Source organism: Leptonychotes weddellii, chromosome 13, assembly GCF_054177405.1.
Source record: "Leptonychotes weddellii isolate Sample4059 chromosome 13, ASM5417740v2, whole genome shotgun sequence".
Lineage (NCBI taxonomy): Eukaryota > Metazoa > Chordata > Mammalia > Carnivora > Phocidae > Leptonychotes > Leptonychotes weddellii.
In genome coordinates this window covers 46,166,788-46,191,998 of record NC_138381.1, presented here as the reverse complement: position 1 = coordinate 46,191,998, position 25,211 = coordinate 46,166,788, and the positions used below count along the sequence as shown (strand labels likewise).

General features: G+C 35.5%; 1 protein-coding gene across 1 annotated transcript in view; it reads left to right on the top strand.

The window, feature by feature from the left end:
* Positions 1-19,486, top strand: part of YES1 (YES proto-oncogene 1, Src family tyrosine kinase) — a 212,791-nt gene extending 193,305 nt beyond the window's left edge. Inside the window, exons 4-12 of the mRNA XM_081801548.1 lie at positions 695-793; positions 2,250-2,353; positions 2,440-2,589; positions 4,015-4,170; positions 4,339-4,518; positions 10,412-10,488; positions 11,789-11,942; positions 15,293-15,424; positions 16,303-19,486. Of these exons, the coding sequence (XP_081657674.1) occupies positions 695-793; positions 2,250-2,353; positions 2,440-2,589; positions 4,015-4,170; positions 4,339-4,518; positions 10,412-10,488; positions 11,789-11,942; positions 15,293-15,424; positions 16,303-16,511 (1,261 nt within the window). The 3' untranslated portion in view covers positions 16,512-19,486. The remainder of the gene's footprint in view (positions 1-694; positions 794-2,249; positions 2,354-2,439; positions 2,590-4,014; positions 4,171-4,338; positions 4,519-10,411; positions 10,489-11,788; positions 11,943-15,292; positions 15,425-16,302) is intronic.
* The last annotated feature ends 5,725 nt before the right edge of the window (positions 19,487-25,211 follow it).

The following is a 25,211-nucleotide window of genomic DNA, read 5'->3' as shown; positions in this document are numbered from 1 at the left end:
TAACATACTACAGCATAGGTGAACTGTGAAAAAATTATGATAAGTGAAAGAAACTAGTCCAAAAGTCCACATTATTGTATGATTCCATTTATATGAAATGTCCACAATAGTCATATCCATAGGAACAAAAAAGATTTAGTGTTAGGCAGTGTTGGGGGGAGGCGGGTGGAGGAGTGGAGAGTGACTGTTAATGGGTATAGGGTTTCTTGAGTGGGGGGTGATGAAATGTTCTAAAATTGATTGTGGTAATGGTTGTACAACTCTGAATATATTAAATCCATTAAATTGTACATCTTAAAGGGGGAATTTTATGGTATGCAAATTATGTCAGTAAAACTTTTAAAAAAGAAAACATCCAGTTGAAACTGAATAATTTAAAAGATTTACTGCCCAAACTGTTTTAGTCAGTATAGTTTATTGTTTTAGGTTGAAGATAGTTATGTAAAGAAGGGATCTTATAACTAAAATTAAACTTTTTTTTTTCGTTTGGAGCAGAAATATGTATGCATTTGTGATTCCCTTAATTCAAGTAACCTGTTTTTAAATATTCTTTTGAGTTTAATTTTTGATCAAATGAATGCATTAAAAAATGGAAGTTAAACCTCTTTTCTACATAGATACAAGGCAACACTGCAGTAAACTGTGTTTTGAGCAGTCATCTACCTTGTGGTAATTGTTGTTTTATGTGTTGCAGGGAAGGAGACTGGTGGGAAGCAAGATCAATTGCTACAGGAAAGAATGGCTATATCCCTAGCAATTATGTAGCCCCTGCAGATTCCATTCAGGCAGAAGAGTATGGCACTACTTCATATTTTATTAATTACTTTGATTTTAAAAATGTTTTAATGCACGTTCTACTTAGCCACAACTTTACACAGGCACAATTACATACCAGTCTTAATACAGCTAATATATCATATTAATAGGAGATGTTACTTGAAAATTAATAATTAATGCCATAGTATTTGCTTACAGTAGGATCATAAATGAATCTGCATTAATAATACTATTTTGCCTAGTCTGTATCCTTCATATTTTCACTTAAAAAAGTATATGAACCCATTTTATATTCTGCAGACTCTTTCATTTCAAAAATTTACCTTTGGTAAATAGTATTGTATTTACAACACTGATAGTATTGTATCAGTGTTAATTTCTTTTTTTTTTTTTTTAAGATTTTATTTGAGAGAGAGAGAATGAGAGAGAGAGCACATGAGAGGGGGGAGGGTCAGAGGGAGAAGCAGACTCCCTGCCGAGCAGGGAGCCCAATGCGGGACTCCATCCAGGGACTCCAGGATCATGACCTGAGCCGAAGGCAGTTGCTTAACCAACTGAGCCACCCAGGCGCCCAGTGTTAATTTCTTGACTAAGGTGCTTGCTCTGTGGGTATGTAGGAGAGTATCCTTGTCTTTAGGAAACACACACTGAGGTATTTAGGGGTAATGTTTCAGAATGTTTGCAACTTACTCTCTATCAGTTCAGAAAAAATATGTATACAGGGAAAGCGAATATAACAAAGTAAAATTTTAACGTTGAGAAATCTGGGTGGAGGGTATATGAGAATTCTATGTGCTATTCTCACAACTTTTAAAAAATTAAAATTCACCTTCAGTGACATATTTTTTAGGTCAAACCAAGAGTATCTGGGATTCATAAATACTACTTTGTTTTCATATCACAACACTTAACATAGTACCTTGCACATAGTAGGTGCTCTATCAATGTTTGTTTGCTTTTATGATTTGTAATTTGTTTCCATAATTCTGTTCTGCTTGACACTTGTTACTTCCTGTTTTATTCTGTGAGCTTCTGTATTAAACCAAAGCCATGCTAATTTAGAGTTGCTAATAATTTGGATATGGTTCACTTGCACCTTAATGAATGCAGATGATCACACTGTTACTAGAGAACCACTTCTGTTCTTCCTACTAGTCTTAACATTTCCATCTGTCAGTGACTGAGAGGTTCTCTGTTATTGTTGCCTTTCTCTCTCCATTTACTGATCCTGTGACTTGCAGGTAGAGTTGAAGAGACTGGTTGAATAGTCAATACATGGAAATACTAGGACAGTAAATTCTGAGAGTAATATTTGTTATAATTCTATTTAATAAAGACCCTTTATTATGTTTTGCTGTATTTTTAAGCTGTGTAGCTCTTTGTTGTCATCCTTCCATTCCATTCTTACTGATCCTTATTTATAATCTTTCTGACCCTTCCACATTTCTAACTCAGAACACTATTTTTTCCAGATGGTATTTTGGCAAAATGGGGAGAAAAGATGCTGAAAGATTACTTCTGAATCCTGGGAATCAACGAGGTATTTTCTTAGTAAGAGAGAGTGAAACTACTAAAGGTAATTATAATGTAATATAAGTATAAAAATTTTCTTGGACAATATTTTGAGAAAGATACAGAAAAAGTATTTGTTTCCCCCACTAGGTGCTTATTCTCTCTCTATTCGTGATTGGGATGAGGTAAGAGGTGACAATGTGAAACACTATAAAATTAGGAAACTTGACAACGGTGGATACTATATCACAACCAGAGCACAATTTGATACTCTGCAGAAGTTGGTAAAACACTACACAGGTATGTGAATGTTTCGCAGGTGAAAATTATTTCTTGATCTGTTTTATGAGAACAGAATCTCTGTCTTCATGTCTCTTAAGGTTTAGTTTGTTATTTTACACACAAGAATGTGCTCGATAGATGTCTGTTGTATTCTAGTTTTAAAATTGAGGAGCAGGTAGTATTTATTACCTGAATTAGATTCTTAGATATGCTAAAATCTGACTACCATTATTTGATTCCTTATATCTTCCTGGCATAGTATTTACATTGGAGTTTCATAGTAGCTAAATACCGAGATAGATTATGACAATAAATAAAAAAGCATAAAAACAAATATTTTTTAGGGACATTTATTAAGTGGGTAAAACTAAACACTTAATGTAAAAAGCTCTATCAGATGTCCTTTTGGGTTACCTTCCTCTGCATGGCTGGACCACATAAAACTTCCTAAAGTATAAATCCAATGAAATTTAATCTGAAGATGCATTTTTCTTTTCCTGGAAAATTAACCTATCACAACTGTAGACATTCTTCTAGTCTTTCAAGGACCTTTGAAAGGTATTCAGTATTAGATTCTTGTGTCTCAAAATTTTGCCTTGCCAATTTGATACATGAATGTATCTAAAAGTTTTTAAATTATTAATACTAGGGGAGGGGAAATTTCCATGGCAGTCTCTTCTTCAGTGACAGCTAGCTACGAAGTCTGTCAAGTCAACCACCAATCTTGACATTGATCAAACATGTTACGAAGCAGTTGCATCAGTTGTAATTGCACTTTTTAGAATGTTAATTTGTGTGGTTACTTGTTGAACATGGGAGGGAACATGTCTTATTTATAATAAGAAAGATTGTGTAAGCAGGATTCACAAGTCAAGCCATAGTGAATTTGGGATTTCCTGTTTTTGTGTCTCCCTTGTTTGAAAACCAGTCTCTTAAATGAAGAAGTTTTCTCCTTAATTTTTGGTATGCTTCTTACATTAGTGGCTATTAGGAATAGCAGTCAATAGTAGCATTCTCTTTGGGAAGAAACAAAACACAGTGGTCAAAAACAGAACTTTGGGGGCAACCAGAACTATGGTTTGAATCCCATATCCATCACTTACTGGGTGACATTAAGAAAGCCGCTTAAGTTTTTCAAGACTTATTTATATGAGATATTTGTAAAGTACTGAATTAGCACAATAGCTGAGACAAAATAAGTATTCAGTAAATTATAACTTCAAAAATGTATTTAACAAAAGGTGTTTCATCTCTTGTATGTTTTGCTTCTTACATACCATACAGCTCCCTTTTTGGTGTTTGTGCTTGTAGAGTAAAACTGAGAGAACATTATGTTTTTGTTTTTGTTTTCTTCAATTTAAACTTCTAAAACATTAATGTACTAGATGTACCTTAATTTTTGTAATTAATTCATTTTACAGTATAGTTTATTCATTTATCTAGAACATGCTGATGGTTTATGCCATAAGTTAACAACCGTGTGTCCAACTGTGAAACCCCAGACTCAAGGTCTAGCAAAAGATGCTTGGGAAATCCCTCGAGAATCTTTGCGACTAGAGGTTAAATTAGGACAAGGATGTTTTGGTGAAGTATGGATGGGTAAGAAGCCTGAACTTTTGTTTTTTTGTCATTTCTTTAGCCATAGATTAAAATTAACCATAACTTTAGATAAGATATATTGAAATATTTAAGGTAACTGCTGCTCATTGAGGTTTGGCTTAAAATCTCTTAATATATAGATTAAAATAGTAGACTGTGTTTCTCTAGGAACATGGAATGGAACCACGAAAGTAGCAATCAAAACACTAAAACCAGGTACAATGATGCCAGAAGCTTTTCTTCAGGAGGCTCAGATAATGAAAAAATTAAGACATGACAAACTTGTTCCACTATATGCTGTTGTTTCTGAAGAGCCAATTTACATTGTCACTGAGTTTATGTCAAAAGGTATGTGTATATTAGTTTCTTTTAGGGTATTCATGTTGATAAAAATTTTTTTTAATCTTCATTTCTATTTTTATGCATACAAATTTTTATTGTCTAGTGTTCCCTAATTTGAGATTTTTATGTAGACATTGAAAGGAGAAAATCTGACATTTTATGTAATGGAATAGTGATTAGTTGCAGGTATTCCAGAGGATAGTACAAAGTTTAAAAGGAGAATTAAGCCAGCTCAATTTATGTTGAAAGTAAGTAGGTTTTTGGGCGCCTGGGTGGCTCAGTTGGTTAAGCGACTGCCTTCGGCTCAGGTCATGATCCCGGAGTCCCGGGATTGAGTCCCGCATCGGGCTCCCTGCTCAGCAAGGAGCCTGCTTCTCCCTCTGACCCTCCCCCCTCTCATGTACTCTCTCTCTCTCTCTCTCATTCTCGCTCTCTCAAATAAATAATCTTAAAAAAAAAAAAAAAAAAGGAAAGTAAGTAGGTTTTTTATTCCATTTGACTAAAGGAAATGGAATAGCTAGGAAAGTGAAAAAGTATTTCTACAAATTAAAATAATGCAGTTAGAAACATATTTATATCTTTATTCCTAAATCAAAGAAATCAGGTAAACTTAATGAAATCTTATTTTAGTATAAAAACAATCTCCATAGTCAGGTTCCTAGAAACTTTTTTCCACTATCATTCACTAAAATTCCTCCATTCTCCCAAATTCCAGACCCCAAGGTGGGATCTTTAGTAACAGAATTGGTTAGGGTCAGGATAAAGAGAAGGGACAGATGATGCTTTAGAAGAGGAACCAGTAAGCACTAAGTATGTTAATAGTCCTCCTTTTGCCCTCTCGAACTTTATCTTTTTTCCCCCCAACTCTTAATGAGTCACTCATCCATAATTAAAGCTACTGATTATGTCATCCCTCTCAAGTAGTCCCATTTTGGCCAACAATGTAGTTCCATCTAGTGGTGACAGGGCCAATTACAAGCTACATATTTGCTGTAGGAAATCAACCCCCCACCTCCCAAAGGAATAGAAAAGCCAAAAATTAAGAATTGAGGTAGCCTACTAATTGATAGCCAAACCATGTGCCCCAAGGCACATGGCACTTTTTGGAAGGAATCTCTGCTGCAAACATCTGCCAAATAATCCCTTTCAGAGTACATTGGATGAACTATATAAGAAGGGGAAGAGGGACAAGGAGGAAGTTTAAATCAAGATATTGATAGCATGGGGCGCCTGGATGGCTCAGTCGTTAAGCATCTGCCTTCGGCTCAGGTCATGATCCCAGGGTCCTGGGATCGAGTCCCACGTTGGGCACCCTGCTCGGCGGGAGGCCTGCTTCTCCCTCTCCCACTCCCCCTGCTTGTGTTCCCTCTCTCGCTGTGTCTCTCTCTGTCAAATAAATAAAATCTTAAAAAAAAAAAAAAGATATTGATAGCATAAGAATATAATGGAGGTAAAGCTAATGGTCCATTTAACTTTGTATATTGATTTCAAGAATTATTTAATTGGGGGAACATGATAGACATCTTATGTTGTCAGATTTCCTGGGTTAGAATTATTTCTAGATGGGAGATTTAGAATGCAAGATCACAAATGACCCTTCTGGTTTTAAAACTCCATACTTACCCATTTTGTTTCAGGTACTTAGCAGTTGATCCTCAATAATACATTCAAACTCACTGCCTCGTGTGCTCCCAGATAAACCCACTTTCCTTGCTAGACAAGTCTTCTTACTGCTTGTGGTTTCCATGATTCTGTTCAAAGTCTTTCATCTGGAATTTTATTTCCCTATCTCTCAAGCAGGCCATCAATCATATTTCCTTCAGATTATACTTAAGTCAAGTATTTGAGGCCATCCATTAATGTCCATATCTGTCATGATCATTATATCCTATGAAATGTTTATAATCAGACTATTCTATAAATTTTTAACAACCAAAATGTATGAATACTTCTAATTTACAGGACACTCTGCTAGTCAGTATAAGGTACCAAAGAAATTAAGCACCCAAATAACTTATATTGAATTTTCAGAGAAAAGACCTGAGCTTCTGATGAGTTAATTTTCAGTATAAAAGTAAATATTAGCTCACTGTAAACAAATAAGCTACAAGGCCAAAGCATAATGAATTTCCAGGTGTTTAACACATTCAGTAAGTATAGAAATGAGGAAGAGGTCACATAGGCTGGAATATATTGAGAAAAATTAGTAGAAAAGTCAAGTCTTAAACTGACCTTTAAGGTTATAAAGGCTATGGATGGGTAAAGGGAAAGGTATGGGTATTTCTGCAGAGCTAAGTGGATATGAGGAAATGGGGAACAAAACCATGGGAAGTAGAATGTACAGAAGGCAGCTGGTTGGAAATAAGGCTGGAGAGGTATGTGAAAAAAACTTAAGGCTCCTCTGAATTGATTTCATTATTACTTATTGAGTACCTGCCCTCTGCCTGGGTGATGGATGAGCTTCAAAGGGTCCATGAACTTCCCCTGAAGTTGTGTGTCAGATTTTTGCATATTTATGTATGTTTCCTGGGAAGAATATAACTATAAGGCACATTTGATGGGGGCGGAGGTAGGATTTGTTGTCATTGGTTAAAGATCAGAGAAAAGGAATTGTCAAAATGACACCAATTCCAATCTTAGATTTCTGTGTGTTGCAGTTTTTCACTATTTTAGTAATTATCTATTGTTACACTGAAAAAATGTTCTTCTACTTAATGTATCAATCATGGCACCTTAGATTCTTTAAAACAAAAGAACTGTACCTTCTATTTATTTCTGTATACTCTGCATTGCCATGTGGAGTATTTATGTGATGTCAATTTATCTTATAGGAAAGGAAGTGAAGAAAAGAAGTGTCTCTTCCTCTGTTTAAGGACAATTTCTTTACCTGTGTTTTTGATCCTTCCTTTAAAAAGAAAACCCTTCCTAGGTCTCAACATCTGCTTTTCACCTTCTGCTCTGCTTGTTTGCTTCCCTTCTCCCTTTTTTAAAAATCTTCACTTCCTAACCAGCCATTTACTCTTTTTTAAAACTGTTTATTTAATGTCAGCACTTTTCATAGATTTTTTTTAAATTGTGGAATATTTCAGACATACAGAGAATACCATAACAACCATGTCCCTACCATCCAAATTTAATGTTTACACTTTGCCATATTTGCTTCAGATCTCTCTACTAAGAAAACAAAACATTACAGATCTAATTGCATCTTTGTTTTTACCCCTCCTTGAGCCCATTCTCATTTGAGCCTTCTCTTCAGGTTCTTTTGGGCCCATTTCCCTTCCAGAGGTAGCCTTAATTTTGAAGTTGGTGCCTACCTTTTCCATCTGTCTTTCATATTGATGTACTTTTATTGATACATATTTACCTATTAACAATATTTGTATGTTTTTAACTTACATAAATCTGACTAGCTTTATTTTCATTCAACATTATGTTCTTGATATTTATTCATATGGATAAGGGAAGATCTAATTTGTATATTTGTAACTGTTGGTTGAGATTCTGTATGAGTATACCATTGTTTATTCATTCCTTTCCCAGTGAACATTTAGCTTGCTTCTAGTTTGTCACTGTAACAGTGAATGTCCTTGTGCTTGCCTCTTCTTGCCTATATGCAAGAGTCTCTAGTGCATTGGATGGCAGCAACATTAACATCACCTGGAAACTCAGAGATGCAAACTCTGGCCATAGGGCCCAGCAGTCTTCACTTCCCCACCACCTTGTGTAATAATGGTCCATTCGGTGCCATTGATCCCATTTATCACATTTCTCTGGAAAATATCTCCTCTCCATTCCCACTGTCATTGCTAGATTTTAACATAATAGTCTGTCTTTCCTAGACTATTTTAGGAACTTATAAACTTAATCCTTTTATGCAGTTTTGGCCCAATTTCATTTTCCATATTATTATTGGAATGATTGCTTTTTAAACATAAATCTGATCATATTGCTTCTCAGTATAAAACTTCATGTAAAAAGGTTAAAGTCCATTGATGCATTGCCTTCTGTTTTCTCTTTCCTTCTGTAGTCTCTTCCTCATCAGTTCCCATTTTTGTCCCCTGTGTTCTTGCATAGGAAGGACTGTTTTCAGTTCCCTGAACTTTGATGTCACATGCAGTACTGCCTTTCTACTTGTTAATCTCTCTTCCTAGAATTCCCTGTTGCCCCCATTCTTCCTTAGAAACAGATCTCCTCTGTAAAGCCTTTTCTGACATCTCCATAGAATTAACCATATCTATTGTGTCTGTAAAACTGTAGGTTTTACAGTACATTTTATAACACCTACTGTGCAATATTTGTTTTCGTATATTATTTGTATAGTTCCTAGATCTATATATTATACTTTCTTACTAGATCACGATCTCTTCAAGCTCAGGGACCGTGACGTATTTATCTTTGTATTTTGTATATCTTTCATAGTGCCTTACATGTAGTAGATCCTTCGTAAATATTCAAATGGGCTGATAAAGTAACAAACACAATACCATGTTCCATCTGCAGTAGACAGACCAGAAGAAATATATTCTCTGACTTTGAATCTCTGTAAAGGAAGAGATTACGTCATAGCTCTCCTTTGCTTCACAATCCTGTCGTGGAAAGGGCTTTCTTTGTCTTGTTTTATTTTGAAATACTTTTAAACTTTAGAAAAGTTGTAAAAATAATACACAGAATTCTCATACATATTTCAGCCAGATTTGCCAATTGTTAATTATATATGTATCTTTCAATACGTAAAATATAAGGATTTTTCCCAGAACTGAGGAGCACATTGCAAATATTATGTTCCCTTTACCTCTAAATACTTCAGTGTTTGTCTCCTAAAGACAAAATTGGATACAGTTCCATTATCTGATATCAGTCCGTCCATATTTCACATTTGCATCAGTTGTCCTGGTGAATGTCCTTAATTAACAGTACTTTCCCCCGATCCAGGATCCAGTCCATGGTCCTGGATTTCTTTTAGTTGTCATTTTTCTTTGGTGTCCTTTAATCTGGAGCAGTCCCTTTCTTAGCTTTTCTTGTCTTTGATGACATTGTTATTTTTGACAAGAACAGTATAGTTGTTTTAAAAATGTACCGTAAGGGGCGCCTGGGTGTGGCTCAGTCGTTAAGCATCTGCCTTCGGTTCAGGTCATGATCCCAGGGTCCTGGGATCGAGCCCCGCATCGGGCTCCCTGCTCAGAGGGAAGCCTGCTTCTCCCTCTCCCACTCCCCCTGCTTGTATTCCCTCTCTCGCTGTCTCTCTCTCTCTCTGTGTCAAATAAATAAATAAATAATCTTTTAAAAAATAAAAAAAATGTACCTTAATTTTGGTTTATCTGCTATTTTTTCTTGATTAACTTCAGGTACATGGTAAGTTTTTAACCAGTAATACAAGAATAGCAACTAGACTTTTCTAGCCTTTCTGTTAGCTGTTATTCATAGTACTTTGCTGTTCCATGGTATCTTCTGCTAAAATTAAGAGAAGTTAATTAGACTAACACTTCCATGTCAACTCAGCCACCAAGGTCTATTTTTAAGTACCCCAAGATACTCCCAGTTGTCTGCGCTCTTGATTCAGATTGACTTAAAAATATACAGGTATCTGATACTGCCTTTTGGATCAGAATTGGGATTGCTAATCTTGATCATAGCAAAGAAGGAATGCCTACAATCTAATGAGATGATTGAATTTTCCATATGTTATCAGAGAAGTTTTTAAAAAATTTCAGTTTAGGGATCTCTTACAGAATATTAAAGATAATTATTCAGAAATTCCAAAGCTGCAATAAATATTAAAGAATGACAAGTTTTAAGTTTTGTATTGTGGTGATTTGTTTGGAGGTGGGGGAATGTTTATTTCAATCCTAATTTAAGATTTGCTTATTTTCCATGAACATTTTTCTCTCTCTTATAGGGAGTTTATTGGATTTCCTGAAGGAGGGAGATGGAAAGTATTTGAAGCTCCCACAACTGGTTGATATGGCTGCTCAGGTATTTGTGTATCTGTACATGCATCAGTTTGCATTGAAAGTATACATAAAAATGTAAAATAATCATAGTAGAGCTGTTGTTTATATAGTGAAATCATGGAATTTTAGAGTTGGAAGGAACATTAGAGATAATCTAGTCTGATTTCCTTATGTTACAGATAACGTAGTGTCTGAAGACCCTGCGGTATCTAACAGATTCATATAACTCACTAATATTAGAACCAAGCATGTAATTCCCAGTATAGTGCTGTCGTGTATCATGTGGCCTTTTAGAAATCCATATGTATTTATATTTCAGCAGATAAATTTTAAGATAACAAGTGGTTGCTATTCCAAAGAAAATTTTGGAAATCTAAAGTATATGCTGAACTTTCTATTTAATATAGTCCAAAACAAGAATGAAGATGGCAATATACACTTAAAAATGGGCTATTTTTACTCTTCTGAATTTTTGTTTTTATTTTTAAATTTTTATTACCATGTACTAGCAATTTTATATATTAAAAAAATTTTTTAATTTTAGTTGACACAATGTTACATTAGTTTTAGGTATATAGCATAGTGATTCAACAAGTCTATACTTTATACTGTGTTCACAAGTGTAGCTACCATCTGTCACCATATGATGCTATTACAACATCACTGACTGTATTCCCTATACTGTGCCTTGTATTCCCCTGAATCTTTGTTTTTAAATATGAGTGAAAACTACTAAAAGTTTCTATTCAGAAATGTGGTAGGTGTTCGAGACGCCTTTAGTTGACATGTTGGTTCTGAGACTGCTTTCTTGGTGTGAGCATCCAGATATCCATGGAATCTGAAAGTTTAGGGAAGCTTTATTTTTTATTTATTTTTTAAAAGATTTTATTTGTTTATTTGACAGAGAGAGACACAGGAGAGAGGGAACACAAGCAGGGGGAATGGGAGAGGGAGAAGCAGGCTTCCCGCTGAGCAGGGAGCCCGATGCGGGGCTCAATCCCAGGACTCTGGGATCATGACCTGAGCCAAAGGCAGACACTTAATGACTGAGCCACTCAGGCGCCCCTTTAGGGAAGCTTTATACCAAGAAACTGTCCATGTGAGGCTTTAGCATATGCCAAGCCTAGTCCATGGTCCTGTGTTCAAGGCTCTTAAACACAACAGTAGGGTTCAGCAAACTGTTTTTGTAAAGGGCCATATAAATGTTTTAGGCTTTGTGGGCCATACGCATCTCTTGTTTCTTCTCCTGCTCTCCCTTTTCTGACTCCCCCTCTCCCTCCTTCCCTTTGTATCATATGTCTTTTTTTTTTTTCCTTTTCAAGATTGCTGATGGTATGGCATATATTGAAAGAATGAATTATATTCACCGAGATCTTCGGGCTGCTAATATTCTTGTAGGAGAAAATCTTGTGTGCAAAATAGCAGATTTTGGTTTAGCAAGGTTAATTGAAGACAATGAATATACAGCAAGACAAGGTAAAATTACTTTTAGTAAATGCAAGCGTAACCTAATGCTCAATGGATTTTCTTACCATTCTTTTGAGTATTCAGGGTTTTGCAGAATAAGAATCACTCTAGGTCTGTTCAGAAGAGTCACAGAAACATCTTATCATGTATATACATGATGCCATGACTTTATGATACTTATTTCCCTCAAGGAGGAACTTGACTTTGTGTTTTTTGTGTTATAAATATAGCAAGCAGTACACTCCTCTTTTTTTTTTTTACTATTTTTGTCATGCCAACAAATAAGCATTTTTAAATTCCTTTTGTTACAAACTTCAGAACCATCCAGATTTTACTACACTAAGGATCAGAAAAGGTATTTTTGAAGTTAATAAATTGAGTAATGGCATACAATTTTATAAAGGACTTGGAAACCATCTTTACACCAGATTTATAATTCTTCAAATTTATAATTGTGATAAATAAAGATGTTTGGAAGATTTACACTATACAGAGGGAAGGGAACTTGTGGAAATTAATATAAGGTTGATTCTTCTGTTTGATGTCTGTTTTTGCAAACTTTAATTCAGTACATACTTACTGAACATACATATATACAATATATGCATATGGAAAGAGTATGAGTTTTTGAATCCCAGTTCCATCTTTTTACCCAGAGACCTCAACCAAGTTATCTAAATTTTTTGACTGTGCCTCAGTCTCCTTACTTACAAAGACTAGATGGTAATACCTCCTCTTAAAGATTGTTGTGAAACTTCAGTGAAATAAAATATTGTGCCTGACATTACCTAACATAATAGATAGTAAATATTGAGCTTATATTTTAATAGGTGAAATATATGTATATGTATGTATATAACTATAAAGCAAATTATTGTGTAATTGATGTCAAAAGAGTATATGAAAAGTACTGTGGGAAAGAGGAAAGAACAGGAAGGAATTCACAGAGGGTATGGCTCAGAGAGCAGGGCTTTGGAGAAGAGTAACTTTTTTTTTTTTTTAAGATTTATCTGAGAGAGCGAGCATGCAGGGGGAAGGGGCAGAGGGAGAGGGGGAGAGAGAATCCGAAGCAGACTGTCGTCCCCCCCACCCCCAGCTGAGCACAGAGCCCCACGCAGGGCTCAATCTCAGGGCCCTGAGATCATGACCCAAGCGAAATCAAGTGTCAGATCTTAACCGACAGCCACCCAGGCACCCTGAAAGAGAGTAACTTTGACAGGCAGAGATTGAGTAGGTTCCAAAACAAATCATGACGTAGGTTGTCGATCCTGCTTGAAAATCTTCAGTCACTTTCCACACCTACGAAGATAGAGGCCTTTAAAGAAAAAAAAAAAGATGCCTTGGCATGCCACGTCCCCTACTCTCTAGTGCTGGCTTACCTTTAACAAATGTTTGTGCTAGGCATGAGGGCACGGCTAGGAGAGCTTGGTTTCTGCTGTCGAGGAGCTCATTGACTAATGTCTAAGACTGAATTGTAAACAAACTATTTCAATACAGTCTAGTAAGCCCAGCATAAAGATTAGTAAAGATTTAGTTAGTAGGCCAAAAAAATTTTTTTCTCAGCTATCAACTGTTATCATCATTTCATAAAAGAAAGCATTTTAATACTATCCAAGTAGGAAGGACATAATCTCAGGATAAAGGATATACCTATAAATTAATAAGAAATATAAATTAATAATACCTATAAATTAATAAAAATTGTGAATTGATATGTGATCCTTTTTCTCTCTCTCTCTTTTTTTTTTCCGTAGCAGACTGTGACTTTTTGTCAGTGACCACATTAGTACACAAACCACTGGGAACTGTTGCCTTAAACTAGGTTCTCAACCAGGGTGATGTTGTTCCCTCAGGGGACATTTGGCAATGTTTGGAGACAATTTTGGTTGTTACAGCTGGGACAGCTACTGACATCTAGTGGGTAGAGGCCAGGTATACTGGTAAACATCCTACGATGTACAAACTGGCGCCCCACCAGACAAAGAATTATCCAGCCCCAAATGCCAGTCGTGCCAGATTAAGAAACCCCCTTCAACACAAGGCTTTCTTTTCAGCCTCTATACTTTTGTATAGTTCCCTCCAGCTGAATATCTTCCTGTTCTTCTATAATCCTTAACTTTAAAAATTCTAACCATTCTTGAAAGTTTAACTTAGCTGCTACATTTTATTTTGTTTTATTTATTTTATTTTATTTGAGAGGGAGAGAGGGCGAGAAGGAGCAGAGGGAGAAGGAGAGAGAATCTTAAGCAGGCCCCATAGTGGGCCTAGAGCCTGAGATCATGACCTGAGCCAAAATCAAGAGTCGAACTTTTAACTGACTGAGCCACCCGGGTGCCTCTAGCTGCTGCTTTTTTTTTTTTTTTTTTTAAAGATTTTATTTATTTATTTGACAGAGAGAGACACAGTGAGAGAGGAGCACAGGCAGGGGGAGTGGAGGGGGGAGAGGCAGGCTTCCCGCCGAGCGGGGAGCCCGATGCGGGGCTCGATCCCAGAACGCTGGGATCATGACCTGAGCCGAAGGCAGGCGCTTAACGACTGAGGCACCCAGGCGCCCCTAGCTGCTGCTTTTTAAATGAAAGTTTTTGTGACTGCTTGTGAAAATTGATCTGCTTTTCTGAACATCTAAAGAACTATTTTATAACATTGTATATATACATAAGTATATAAGACACCTATAATCTTATTTTCACTCTAAATGTCTAAGCTTCACAAAGGCTGTGTTTTTATGTCTCCCATAATGATTAGCAAACGTCTTGTGCATAGGAAGCATACACTAAATATTTGAGTAAATAGAGGCTTTTAAAATTAGAATCCAACAGAATGGGCCCTCATCAACCAACAGTTAGCTATAGCTGCTAGGTGTTAGACTTCCTTAAACGTTATAGAGCCTATAATCATGTTTTTAGTTGCTTATTAGAGTTTCTACCTCTGGTTTTTTTTGTTTGGTTGGTTGTTTTTTTTTGTTGTTTCTGTTTTTTAAGTAGGCTTCACGCCCAGTGTGGAGCACAGTATGGGGCCTAAACTGATGACCCCAAGATCAAGACCTCAGCCGAGATCAAGAGTTGGATGCTCAACCGACTGAGCCACCTAGGCACCCCTCTACCTCTATTCTTGAACAGTTTTCTGTCCCCACCAACATTTCTTTTTCTTATGTCATTGATTTATGAGGAAGAAATGTGATTTATTTTAATATAAATTTTAAATTTTAAAGAATTTTTCCCATGTATCTTGTACTTTTGAAGAATCTGACATTGATGACACAATAAAGGTATTGACAAAAGATTAGCCCTGCTTACAGCATATTTACAAAAATAGATTTTTAAAAACAATTTACTTAAGCAGGATTATCATTGTTTTAGGTGCAAAGTTTCCAATCAAATGGACAGCTCCCGAGGCTGCACTATATGGTCGATTTACAATAAAGTCTGATGTATGGTCATTTGGAATTCTGCAGACAGAGCTGGTAACAAAGGGCAGAGTGCCATATCCAGGTAAGCTGGCATTTCATTTTAGCTCTTGGTTATTCCAAGAGCCTTAACTAGAGTTTAGTAAGAGCAAAAAATGCGAGGGGGAGAAAGGCTTTTATTTCTTCTCTTTTCTCCCTTCCGTCCGCTTCTCTCCCTCTCATTATTTTGGCATTTGAGAATCATGATTCTTGAGATGGGGCAAACACATGAGGTGTGACCCAATTCACCTCAGCTTTCTCAGTTAGGACATTTTCCAAATGGGCCTTTAATCTCTATTATTCTCTGAGGTAATAAACATATCTTAAATATCCTGGATCATCTCCCCAACAACCCCCCCCCTGCATAATTGAAGGTATGCTTAGCCTAGCGTAACACAGGGTGAGCTACTAATGAAAGCAGGAGTACAAAGGAATACAAGAAAGGAATTGTATTTAATAACTTGAAGAAAGGCAAACAGGAAGCTGTTTCAGGGAAGTGCATCGATATAGTTACCAGGACCAAAACTTTCTTCTGAACTTGTTTGGAAGTTCTTTCAGACATTATCTTGCCACTGTCCCTCATTAACCCAAATTTGGTCCTTGTAAACTGTTAATATCAGAAAGTATCAGTCCTTCAAAGTAGTACTCTACATTCTCATTAATCAAATGGGGTTGGCTTTTGAAGGCATTAGTGTTAAAAGTAAGGTTTTAGGTGGAATGAAAAAAAATTAGACCTGTTGAAACAGATTAGCATTTTCTAAGCTCTTGATATACTTGACATTTAAAATTTATTTTTTTGTTGAAAGAATCCTTTCACTAAATAAACTTACTATACCTTGAATCATTTAGTGGCTAGGGAGTTTGTTCTGTTTTGCTAGTGATGTTTGGGATCACTCTTCCTAATATTTGGATCTTGTATGTTAGGTATGGTAAACCGTGAAGTGCTAGAACAGGTGGAACGAGGATACAGGATGCCTTGCCCTCAGGGCTGCCCAGAATCCCTACATGAATTGATGAATCTTTGTTGGAAGAAGGACCCTGATGAAAGACCAACATTTGAATATATTCAGTCCTTCTTGGAAGACTACTTCACTGCTACAGAGCCACAGTACCAGCCAGGAGAAAATTTATAATCCAAGTAGCCTTTTATATGCACAAATCTGCCAAAATGTAAAGAACTTGTGTAGACTTCCTTATTTTACATACAGGAATCAAAAGAAGAAAGTCTTCTTCACTCTGCATGTTTTTAATGGTAAACTGGAATTCCAGATATGGTTGCACAAACCACTTTTTTTTTTTTCCCAAGTGTTAAACTCTAAAATACCAATGATGAATTTTCCAACTTATTTCAGGGTCCAAAGAAAGTATAGTTATGATATTGATTACAGTGTGAGTGATAGCATGACAATGAAAAGCAACAAGGCTACTTCGTTATAAATCACTTCCTTTCTTTTATTCCCCAAACTCAAGAGTTGTTAAGAGAAAATTGTGTATCATTATAGACAAAACTTGGGAGATAAAAAGTTACACCATAATAAAATCTAAAGTTAAGGAACTTTATGGGACCAAACAATTCCATTCCAGTTTTTAAAGATTTTTTCCATTCATTGTTCTCTCAAGTTTTTTTCTAAGTTGAACAGTTAATATGCAATCTTATTAATATCTACCTTCTTTTGCATGGAAATGCACCAGGTTTTTAGAAGCAAAAAGGAATATAAACAGCATCTAAAACCTGATTAAATGTTAGATGACAGTAGTGACATTTGAAAGTATAATGCACTATGTTAATACTCATACTCATGGAACTGGAAAGTAGACGAAATTTTTCACTTTGATTAATCATTTTCTGAATAGCTCAGTTTAGAATAATGAAGGTAACTAGAAAGTGAGGTAATCTTTTATAAGGCATTGATTTTTTTTTTTAAGGCACTATATAATTGAAGTTGTACTGTCCAATCCAAGGGAAAAATCTTTTAATCTTCAGATAGCATGAAAAAATAAGACCCAGTATTTAAACAGTCCTTTTTAAAAAATAGACTGGTACTGTGAGATATTTCTAGTATGTACTTACGGTGATGGGTGCCACAAATATAAAATATCACTAGATCAGGGACTCGAATGCACTTTTGCTCTTCCTGAATATAGACTGACAGAGAGGAAAATATTTAAAGGAAATATGAGAAAAGAAAATGTGAAAATTTTATAGGTAGAGGGATGGAATGTTTTGCTTAATGTTCATGTTAAGGAGTGACAAAATGGCTTTGCTGGCACTCACAGCTCCTCACTTAACTGTTTTCTGAGATTTTAAGAGTTACAAGGTATGACTAAAACTAATCTTAACATAAACACTAAATGAGCGTTACAGCCTCAAACAGCTGAGTTAAGGCTTCCCACTAATTCCAGTGATAACAGCTTTTATGCAAAACATTTTTAGAACTCCAGTTTTCAAATCTGTGTTGAAATCTGCATTAACTTTTTAAATATACTTAATGGTGATCATTTTTTCCCTTTTTAGAATTTAGTTGACTTGGGGAGGAAAATTTAGTGAGAATAACAGCAGCACTGGAAGGGGTGGGGGGGACAGGTTTTTTGCCCAAAGTGTAGAAGTGAAACTCAAAAGTTTTATGTCCGACTCAAAAAGAAATTCCAAAATATGAATTTAAATAGTTGGTTTAACGTGTAGCAAAGGAACTGAATCTGACAAATGTCTGGTATTTATGTCTTAAAATATTCTCCTTTATAATAAGTCACACTTTTAAAGCAATACATTACGTTCCCATATTTTAGAATTATAATTCCTTTTTTTTCTGATCAACATTTATTCAAGAAAAGTGGTTGAATCTAAGTAAGATCAGTGAGCTTTGTTGTGTACTTGCCCTGTTCACAACCCCTAACCCCAAGTTCCACTGTAACCTTGAAAACCAACAGCCCCTGTAATTATAATTTTTAACTACCATCACTTATCTGATTTCATCATTAAGTTTAAAAATCTGTGCCATGGTAACTATGTTGAAATTCAGACAATTTAAAAATGTGACAAATGAGCTTCATGTAAGTTGGTAATAGTTCTGGTACTAAAAGTTGTTGAGGTTTCTAATGTTTACCAAACCTGTTTAGTATTGAATCTCTCTTCCAAGAGGGTCTTCCTAAGACTGCTGTCATCATTTACCCTGAACATCTACAACCTGGGACGTCAGATTTTTAAAGGGCTTTATGTGAACTATGATATTATAATTTTTCTAAGCATTTTAAAAAGGATAACAAAATTATGTACTAATTGTGTTCAGAAAAATAAGTCAGGAAAAGTTGATGGTATTCATTAGGTTTTAACTAAATGGAGCAGTTCCTTGTATCAATTGTATAGTAAGGAAATAAAACACTAATTTAATGTGTATTCAGTTTAAATGGTTATGTATTTTTAAATTGCCAAGAGAAATAACTTTGTACATTTGAAGATTTTTTTTCCCAGCAGCTTTTCATCTTCAGTGTCTTAATGTGGAATTTAACCCTCACCAGAAAAGGAAGTTGGCAAAAACAACCTTTCTAGCACAAACACTTTTTTTTAATGAATAATGGTAGCCTAAAACTTAATATTTTTATAAGGTATCATAATATTGTTTTGTGGATAATTGAAATAAAAATTCTCATTGAATGCACCCATTTATCTTTTCAGCCACTGTTCATATTTTCTCATCAATTTTTTTAAAAATTGGTATTTATAGCATATTCTGAATTTGTTCTTCCATTAGGAAAGAAGTGTTCAGTTATGACTCTTGAGCAGAGTTAAATCAATTCTTTATTCAGATCATTATTAAACTCATTCTGTGTGTTTAATGTCCCATGTCAGGTGAGTGACATTTTTACAAGTTGTCTTTTTTTTTTTTTTTTTAATTATACCAGCAACTGCAGTTAATGTATTATACAACAAAACCTAGGTAATTTGAGTGAAGCTATTCACAGTGAATATGTGTGAAGGATATAAAATGACCACTTTTGACCATAAGGGACTTAATTTTCTAAAAATGAAAAATATGTGAACCTTACTTCTGTGTGTATTTTACTCTTCTATTATAGGTATAATGAAAATAAAATTTTACTAAATTATGAATGGCCAATCTAAAGCATTTATTTTCAATAAGGTAATATCATTATCTTTTACTATTATCTAAAATAATTAGCTTTGTTTTTCCCTAATGATTTCAGAACAGTACATTTAACCAACAAAAACATCATTTAGTAAACATTTGTTTAATATTTTTATATAGTATAGTAATAGTTCCTCAGTTTAAGAATGTTTTTCTAGTTTGCGGTTTGCCTTTTAATTTTGCATGTAATTTTTTCTCATTTAAGTTGTACATTTATATGTTGTAAAATCTCCTTTATTATACTTAAAAAGTCTTTTGCATACCAAGATTAAATGTTCATCTTCTCTATTATATTTTATGCTTTCCTTTTTTACATTTCTCTTTAAGTTATCTTTTAAGTTATCTAGGTATAAAATGTGACTTAAGGGTCTAGCATAATTTTGTCCCGTATAGTTAATTTTCCCAGCACCATTTATTGGTTAATCCATTCCCATCCCATTAGTTTGGGTTCTTTATTATGCACATACCTACATATCTGCTTTGTTCAATTAACTTGCCATTCTTCCATCAGAATAACACTTTTAATTGCTAGTCACTTGATAATGCAATTTTTTAAAAGACTTATTTATTTATTTATTTGACAGAGAGAGAGATAGCGAGAGCAGGAACACAAGCTGGGGGAGTGGGAGAGGGAGAAGCAGGCTTCCTGCCAAGCAGGGAGCCCAATGTGGGGCTTGATCCCAGGACCCTGGGATCATGACCTGAGCGGAAGGCTGACGCTTAATGACTGAGCCACCAGGCGCCCCTTGATAATGCATTTTAATAATTGAACAAGTTATCTTTGCTGTTCCTTTTTTGGGCAAATTCTTGATGAAGTTTAGACTTTATTTTTCATATTCCCCAAAAATTCAAGTGACATTTAGGATTACATTATGCTTATAATTTGATAAGAATTAACATCTTTCAAATCAGTCTTCCTAGCCTGTTTATGCAAATCTTCATTTACATCTCTTAGTAAAGTTCTTCTCTAAGACTTTTCTCTGTGGAGTTGGAAGCTGAGTCTCATCTCATCTCATTATACTGCTCTAAAGATGCCACCCAAGTCACTTCTGGAGACCAGGTCCCCACTTTGTTACAAAGAAACCAACTTGTAGAGATGAGGAAGATGGTGCCCCAGGAGCATTTGTTCCCTAAAATCAGTTCTTCTCTACCCCTTCCTCCAGTTTTTCCTTTTTTTGTTTAAATGACATCACATTGAGTTTCTGTCACCAGCAACTGCAGTCCTGATTAATTAACATTCAAATTGTCAATACAGAAAGGAATACTTATTAAAATAAGCAACACATGCTTCGCATCATCTGTTGGCCCCTCCACATCCACTCTGCTGAAGGCCAGCCTGTACTCATCACTGGGTTCCCTTACTTTGGATTCCTGTTGGGGTAAGCCAGTGAGGAGCTCTAGGAGAAGATGGGAGGAAACCTCAAAGGTCAAGGTATTTATTTCCCTATTTCCTCCTTTTGAGGTTGGGTTGCCTGTGTCCTTCAACCAAAGTTTCCTTTCAATACACCTTTTTTCTCTTTGGGGAGTGATAACAGCTCTCATCCCTTATCTTTTCTGTTTTAGGAGTAGGGGCTTCTAATTTTGGTTACTGCATTAATCCTGTGATTCTCCTATCCTGCCTGCCCTTTTGTAAATATCTTTGATTCATCTTAATTTGAGTGTACTGTTTCTAGCTGGGACCCTAACTGATGTTCCTCATACTACTAATAACTGTATCAGTAGAAAATACCAAACTTAAATTATTACATCAAAGTGACAGTTGATACAAAATAGTAACATTTTTGGTAACAGTAGCAACATACAATATTAAGTGTAAAATTACTGTAAGACTTTATTAACTGGAAAGAACATACTAAATTTTTAAATTGAGGTACAATTAACATACATGTTTCAGATGTACACTATAATGATTTAGTATTTGTATATATTTTGAAATGATCACAATAAGTCTAGTAATGTCTGTCACCATATGTAGTTACAGAATTTTTTTTTCTTCTGATCAGAACTTTGAAGATCTCTCTTAGCAACTCTCAAATATGCAACATGGTATTTTTAACTATAGTCGCCAAGCTGTACATTACATCCTGATGACTTACTTATTTTATAACTGGAAGTTTGTATCTTTTGACTCTCTTCACCTATTTCCAACCCCATCTCTGTCAGCCACCAGTCTGTTCTCTGTATCTGTGAGCTTGGTTTATTTATTTGCTTTTTAGGTTCCACATATAAGTAAGATCACACAGTCTTTCTCTTTCTCTGACTTATTTCACTTAGCATAATGCCCTCAAGGCCCATCCAGGTAGCCTCAATTGGAAAAATTTCTTTCATTCCTTTTTATGAGAGAATAGCATTCCATTTTATATACACATTTTATCCATTCATCCATCAGTGGACACTTACGTTGTCCACATTTTGGTTATTCTAAATGCTGCAATGGAGATGCATAGACTTTTTTGTGTTAATGCTTTTATTTTCTTCAGATAAATACCCAGAAGTGTAATTGCTGGGTCATATGGTAGTTCTGTTTTTAATTTTTTGAGGAACCTCCATACTGTTTTCCATAGTGGCTGCAGCAATGTACATTCCCACCAATAGTGTATAAGGTTTCCCTTTTCTCCACATCCTTGCCAACACTTGTTACTTCTTGTCTTGTTGATAATAGCTATTTTATCAGGTGTGAAGTGATGTCTCATTGTGCTTTCATTTGCCATTTCCCTGATGATTAGTGATGCTGGGCATCTTTTCATGTGCTTTTCTTTGGAAAAAATGACTATTCAGATCTACCCCTTTTTAAATGGATTATTTGTGGGTTTTTTGTTTTGTTATTAAGTTGTAGGATTTCTTTATATGTTGTGGATATTAATCCCTTATCAGATATATGACTTGCAAATATTTTCCATTCAGTAGGTTGCCTTTTCATTTTGTTGATCATTCCTTCTTGAATGAGCTTTGGTGTTTGTTCATAATCTTCCCTTATTATCTTTTTAATGTTTATTGGATCCGTATGGATACTTCCAGTTTTATTCCTGATCTTGGTAATTTGTGTCTTCCCCTTTTTTCTCATTAGTCTAGCCTGTGGTTTATCAGTTGTAGTGATTTTTCTTAAAGAATCAGCATATTCATTGATTTGTTCTACTTTGTGTGCATGCACGTGAGTGTGTTCTATTTCATTGATTTCTGATCTTTACTAATCCATCCTTCTGTTTTATTTGCTTTGTTATTTTTGTGGTGTAGTTCCTGTTCTTTTTCTAGTTTTTTGTTTTGTTTTGTTTTTTTTAAGATTTTATTTATTTATTTGACAGAGAGATAGACAGCACAAGTAGGCAGAGTGGCAGGCAGAAGGAGAGGGAGAAGCAGGCTTCCCGCCGAGCAGGGAGCCCGATGCGGGGCTCGATCCCAGGACCCTGGGATCATGACCTGAGCCGAAGGCAGCCGCTTAGCCGACTGAGCCACCCAGGCGCCCCCTTTTTCTAGTTTTTTTAAGATGGAAGCTTAGGTCATTGATTTCACATATTTCATCTTTTCTGATCTGAGCATTTAATGCAGTAAATTTTCCTTTAAATACTGCCTTAACTGCATCCCACATATTTTGATATGTTGTGTTTTTATCCATAATTCAGTTCAAGATATTTCCTAATTTCCCTTCTGAGTTCTTTTTTGACCCATGTGGTATTTATGCTGTTTAATTGTTAAGTATTTGAGGATTTTCCAGATTTTTTTTTTTCCTCTCTTTTTTCCCCAAGATTTTATTTATTTATTTGACAGAGAGAGGTAGCGAGAGAGAGCACAAGCAGCGGTAGGGGGAGGGAGAAGCAGGCTCCCTGCTGAGCAAGGAGCCTGATGCAGTGCTCGATCCCAGAAACCTGGGATCATGACCTGAGCCAAAGGCAGATGCTTAAACCAACTGAGCCACCCAGGTGCCCCCAGATATTTTTCTTCTTTATGTTTATTTGTATAATTTCAACCTTCTTAAATGTATTAACTATATTAAAATTCCGTTTTGTGGCCCAGAATATTCTGCCTTGATGAATGTTCTATGAGTACTTGAAAGTATTATGCATCTTGCTTTTGTTAGCTGTAGTTTTCAGCAAGTGTCAATTTGGTCAAGTTGATTGTGTAGCTTAATCTTCTATATTTATATTGCTTTTCTGCCTATTTTCTATCAGTTACTGAGAGGAATGTTAGAATCCTCAACTATAATGGTAGATTTTTCCATTTTTCCTTTTAATTCGGTCTTTTCATGTATTATGTAGCTCTTATTAGGTGCATATACATTAGGATTGTTGTGCTTCATGATAAATTGACCATTTTATCATCATTAAATGTCTCCATTAACCCTAGGAATATTCCTTTGGCTAAAACCAAATTTCCATCTGGTATCATTTCCCTTCTCCTTAAGAGCTTCTTTTAATATTTCTAGGGGCACAGATCTGATAGCACTGCATTTAAAAGTTTTTGTTTGACTTCCTTTTTGAAATATGTTTTAGCTCAGTTAAGAATTCTTGGTTGACGGTTTTCTGTAGTACTTTACAGAAGTCTCTTCACTCTCTTCTAACTTGCATTATTTCTGACAAAAAGTCTGTTGTCCTCAACTTTATTCTTCTATATGTAAAGGGTCTTTTCTCCCCCTCTATTTTAAAAATATAGGCTCTTTATTCTTGGTTTTTAGCAATTTATTTATGATACGTCTTTGCACAACTTTCTTAAAGATTATTCTACTTGGGGTTCTTTGAGATTCTTGATTCAGTGGGTTTACAGTTTTATCAAAGTTGGAAAATTTGGGGCTGTTATTTTTCAACTTGTTTTTCTTCTGGGACTTCAGTTACATGTATATCAGGCCATTTAATATTGTATCACAGGTCATGGATGCTTTGTCCTTTTCTTTTTTCTGTTTAATCTTTGTGCTTCATTTTGGATAGTTTCTTTTGCTTTGTCTTCATATTCACTAATCTTTTCTTTGGAGTGTCTATTCTGCTTTCAATCCCATACGGTGTATGTTTTTTATCTCAGAAATTCTAGCTTTCATTTTTTTTCTCATTCGTACCTCTCTTCATTACGCTTAATATTTTCCTCTACCATCTTGAAGGTTTTTATCTGGATATTAGGACTATTGGGTCTGTTTCTATTGAACTTTCTCCTGTATGTGACTATATGTTTCTACTTTTATATATGCCCAGTAATTTTGGTTGGGTGCTAAACAATGTAAATTACAGTTTTGGGTTGCTGAAATTTTTTAAAAATTCTTTTAAATAACGAATTTTGATTTCATGCACATTTTCTTTTTTTTTTAAAGATTTTTTATTTATCTGAGAGAGAGAATGGGAGACAGAGAGCATGAGAGGGGGAGGATCAGAGGGAGAAGCAGACTCCCCGCTGAGCAGGGAGTCCGATGCGGGACTCAATCCCGGGACTCCAGGATCATGACCTGAGCCGAAGGCAGTTGCTTAAGCAACTGAGCCACCCAGGCGCCCTCATGCACATTTTCTACTCTGGCTGGTGGGGACAACCTCTAGGGATTGTTTTGTCTGTTCTTTTTTTTTTTTTTTTAAGATTTTATTTATTTATTTATTAGAGAGCGAGCGAGAGAGAAACAGCATGAGAGAGGAGAGGGTCAGAGGGAGAAGCAGGCTCCCCGCCGAGCCGGGAGCCCGATGTGGGACTCGATCCCAGGACCCCGGGATCATGACC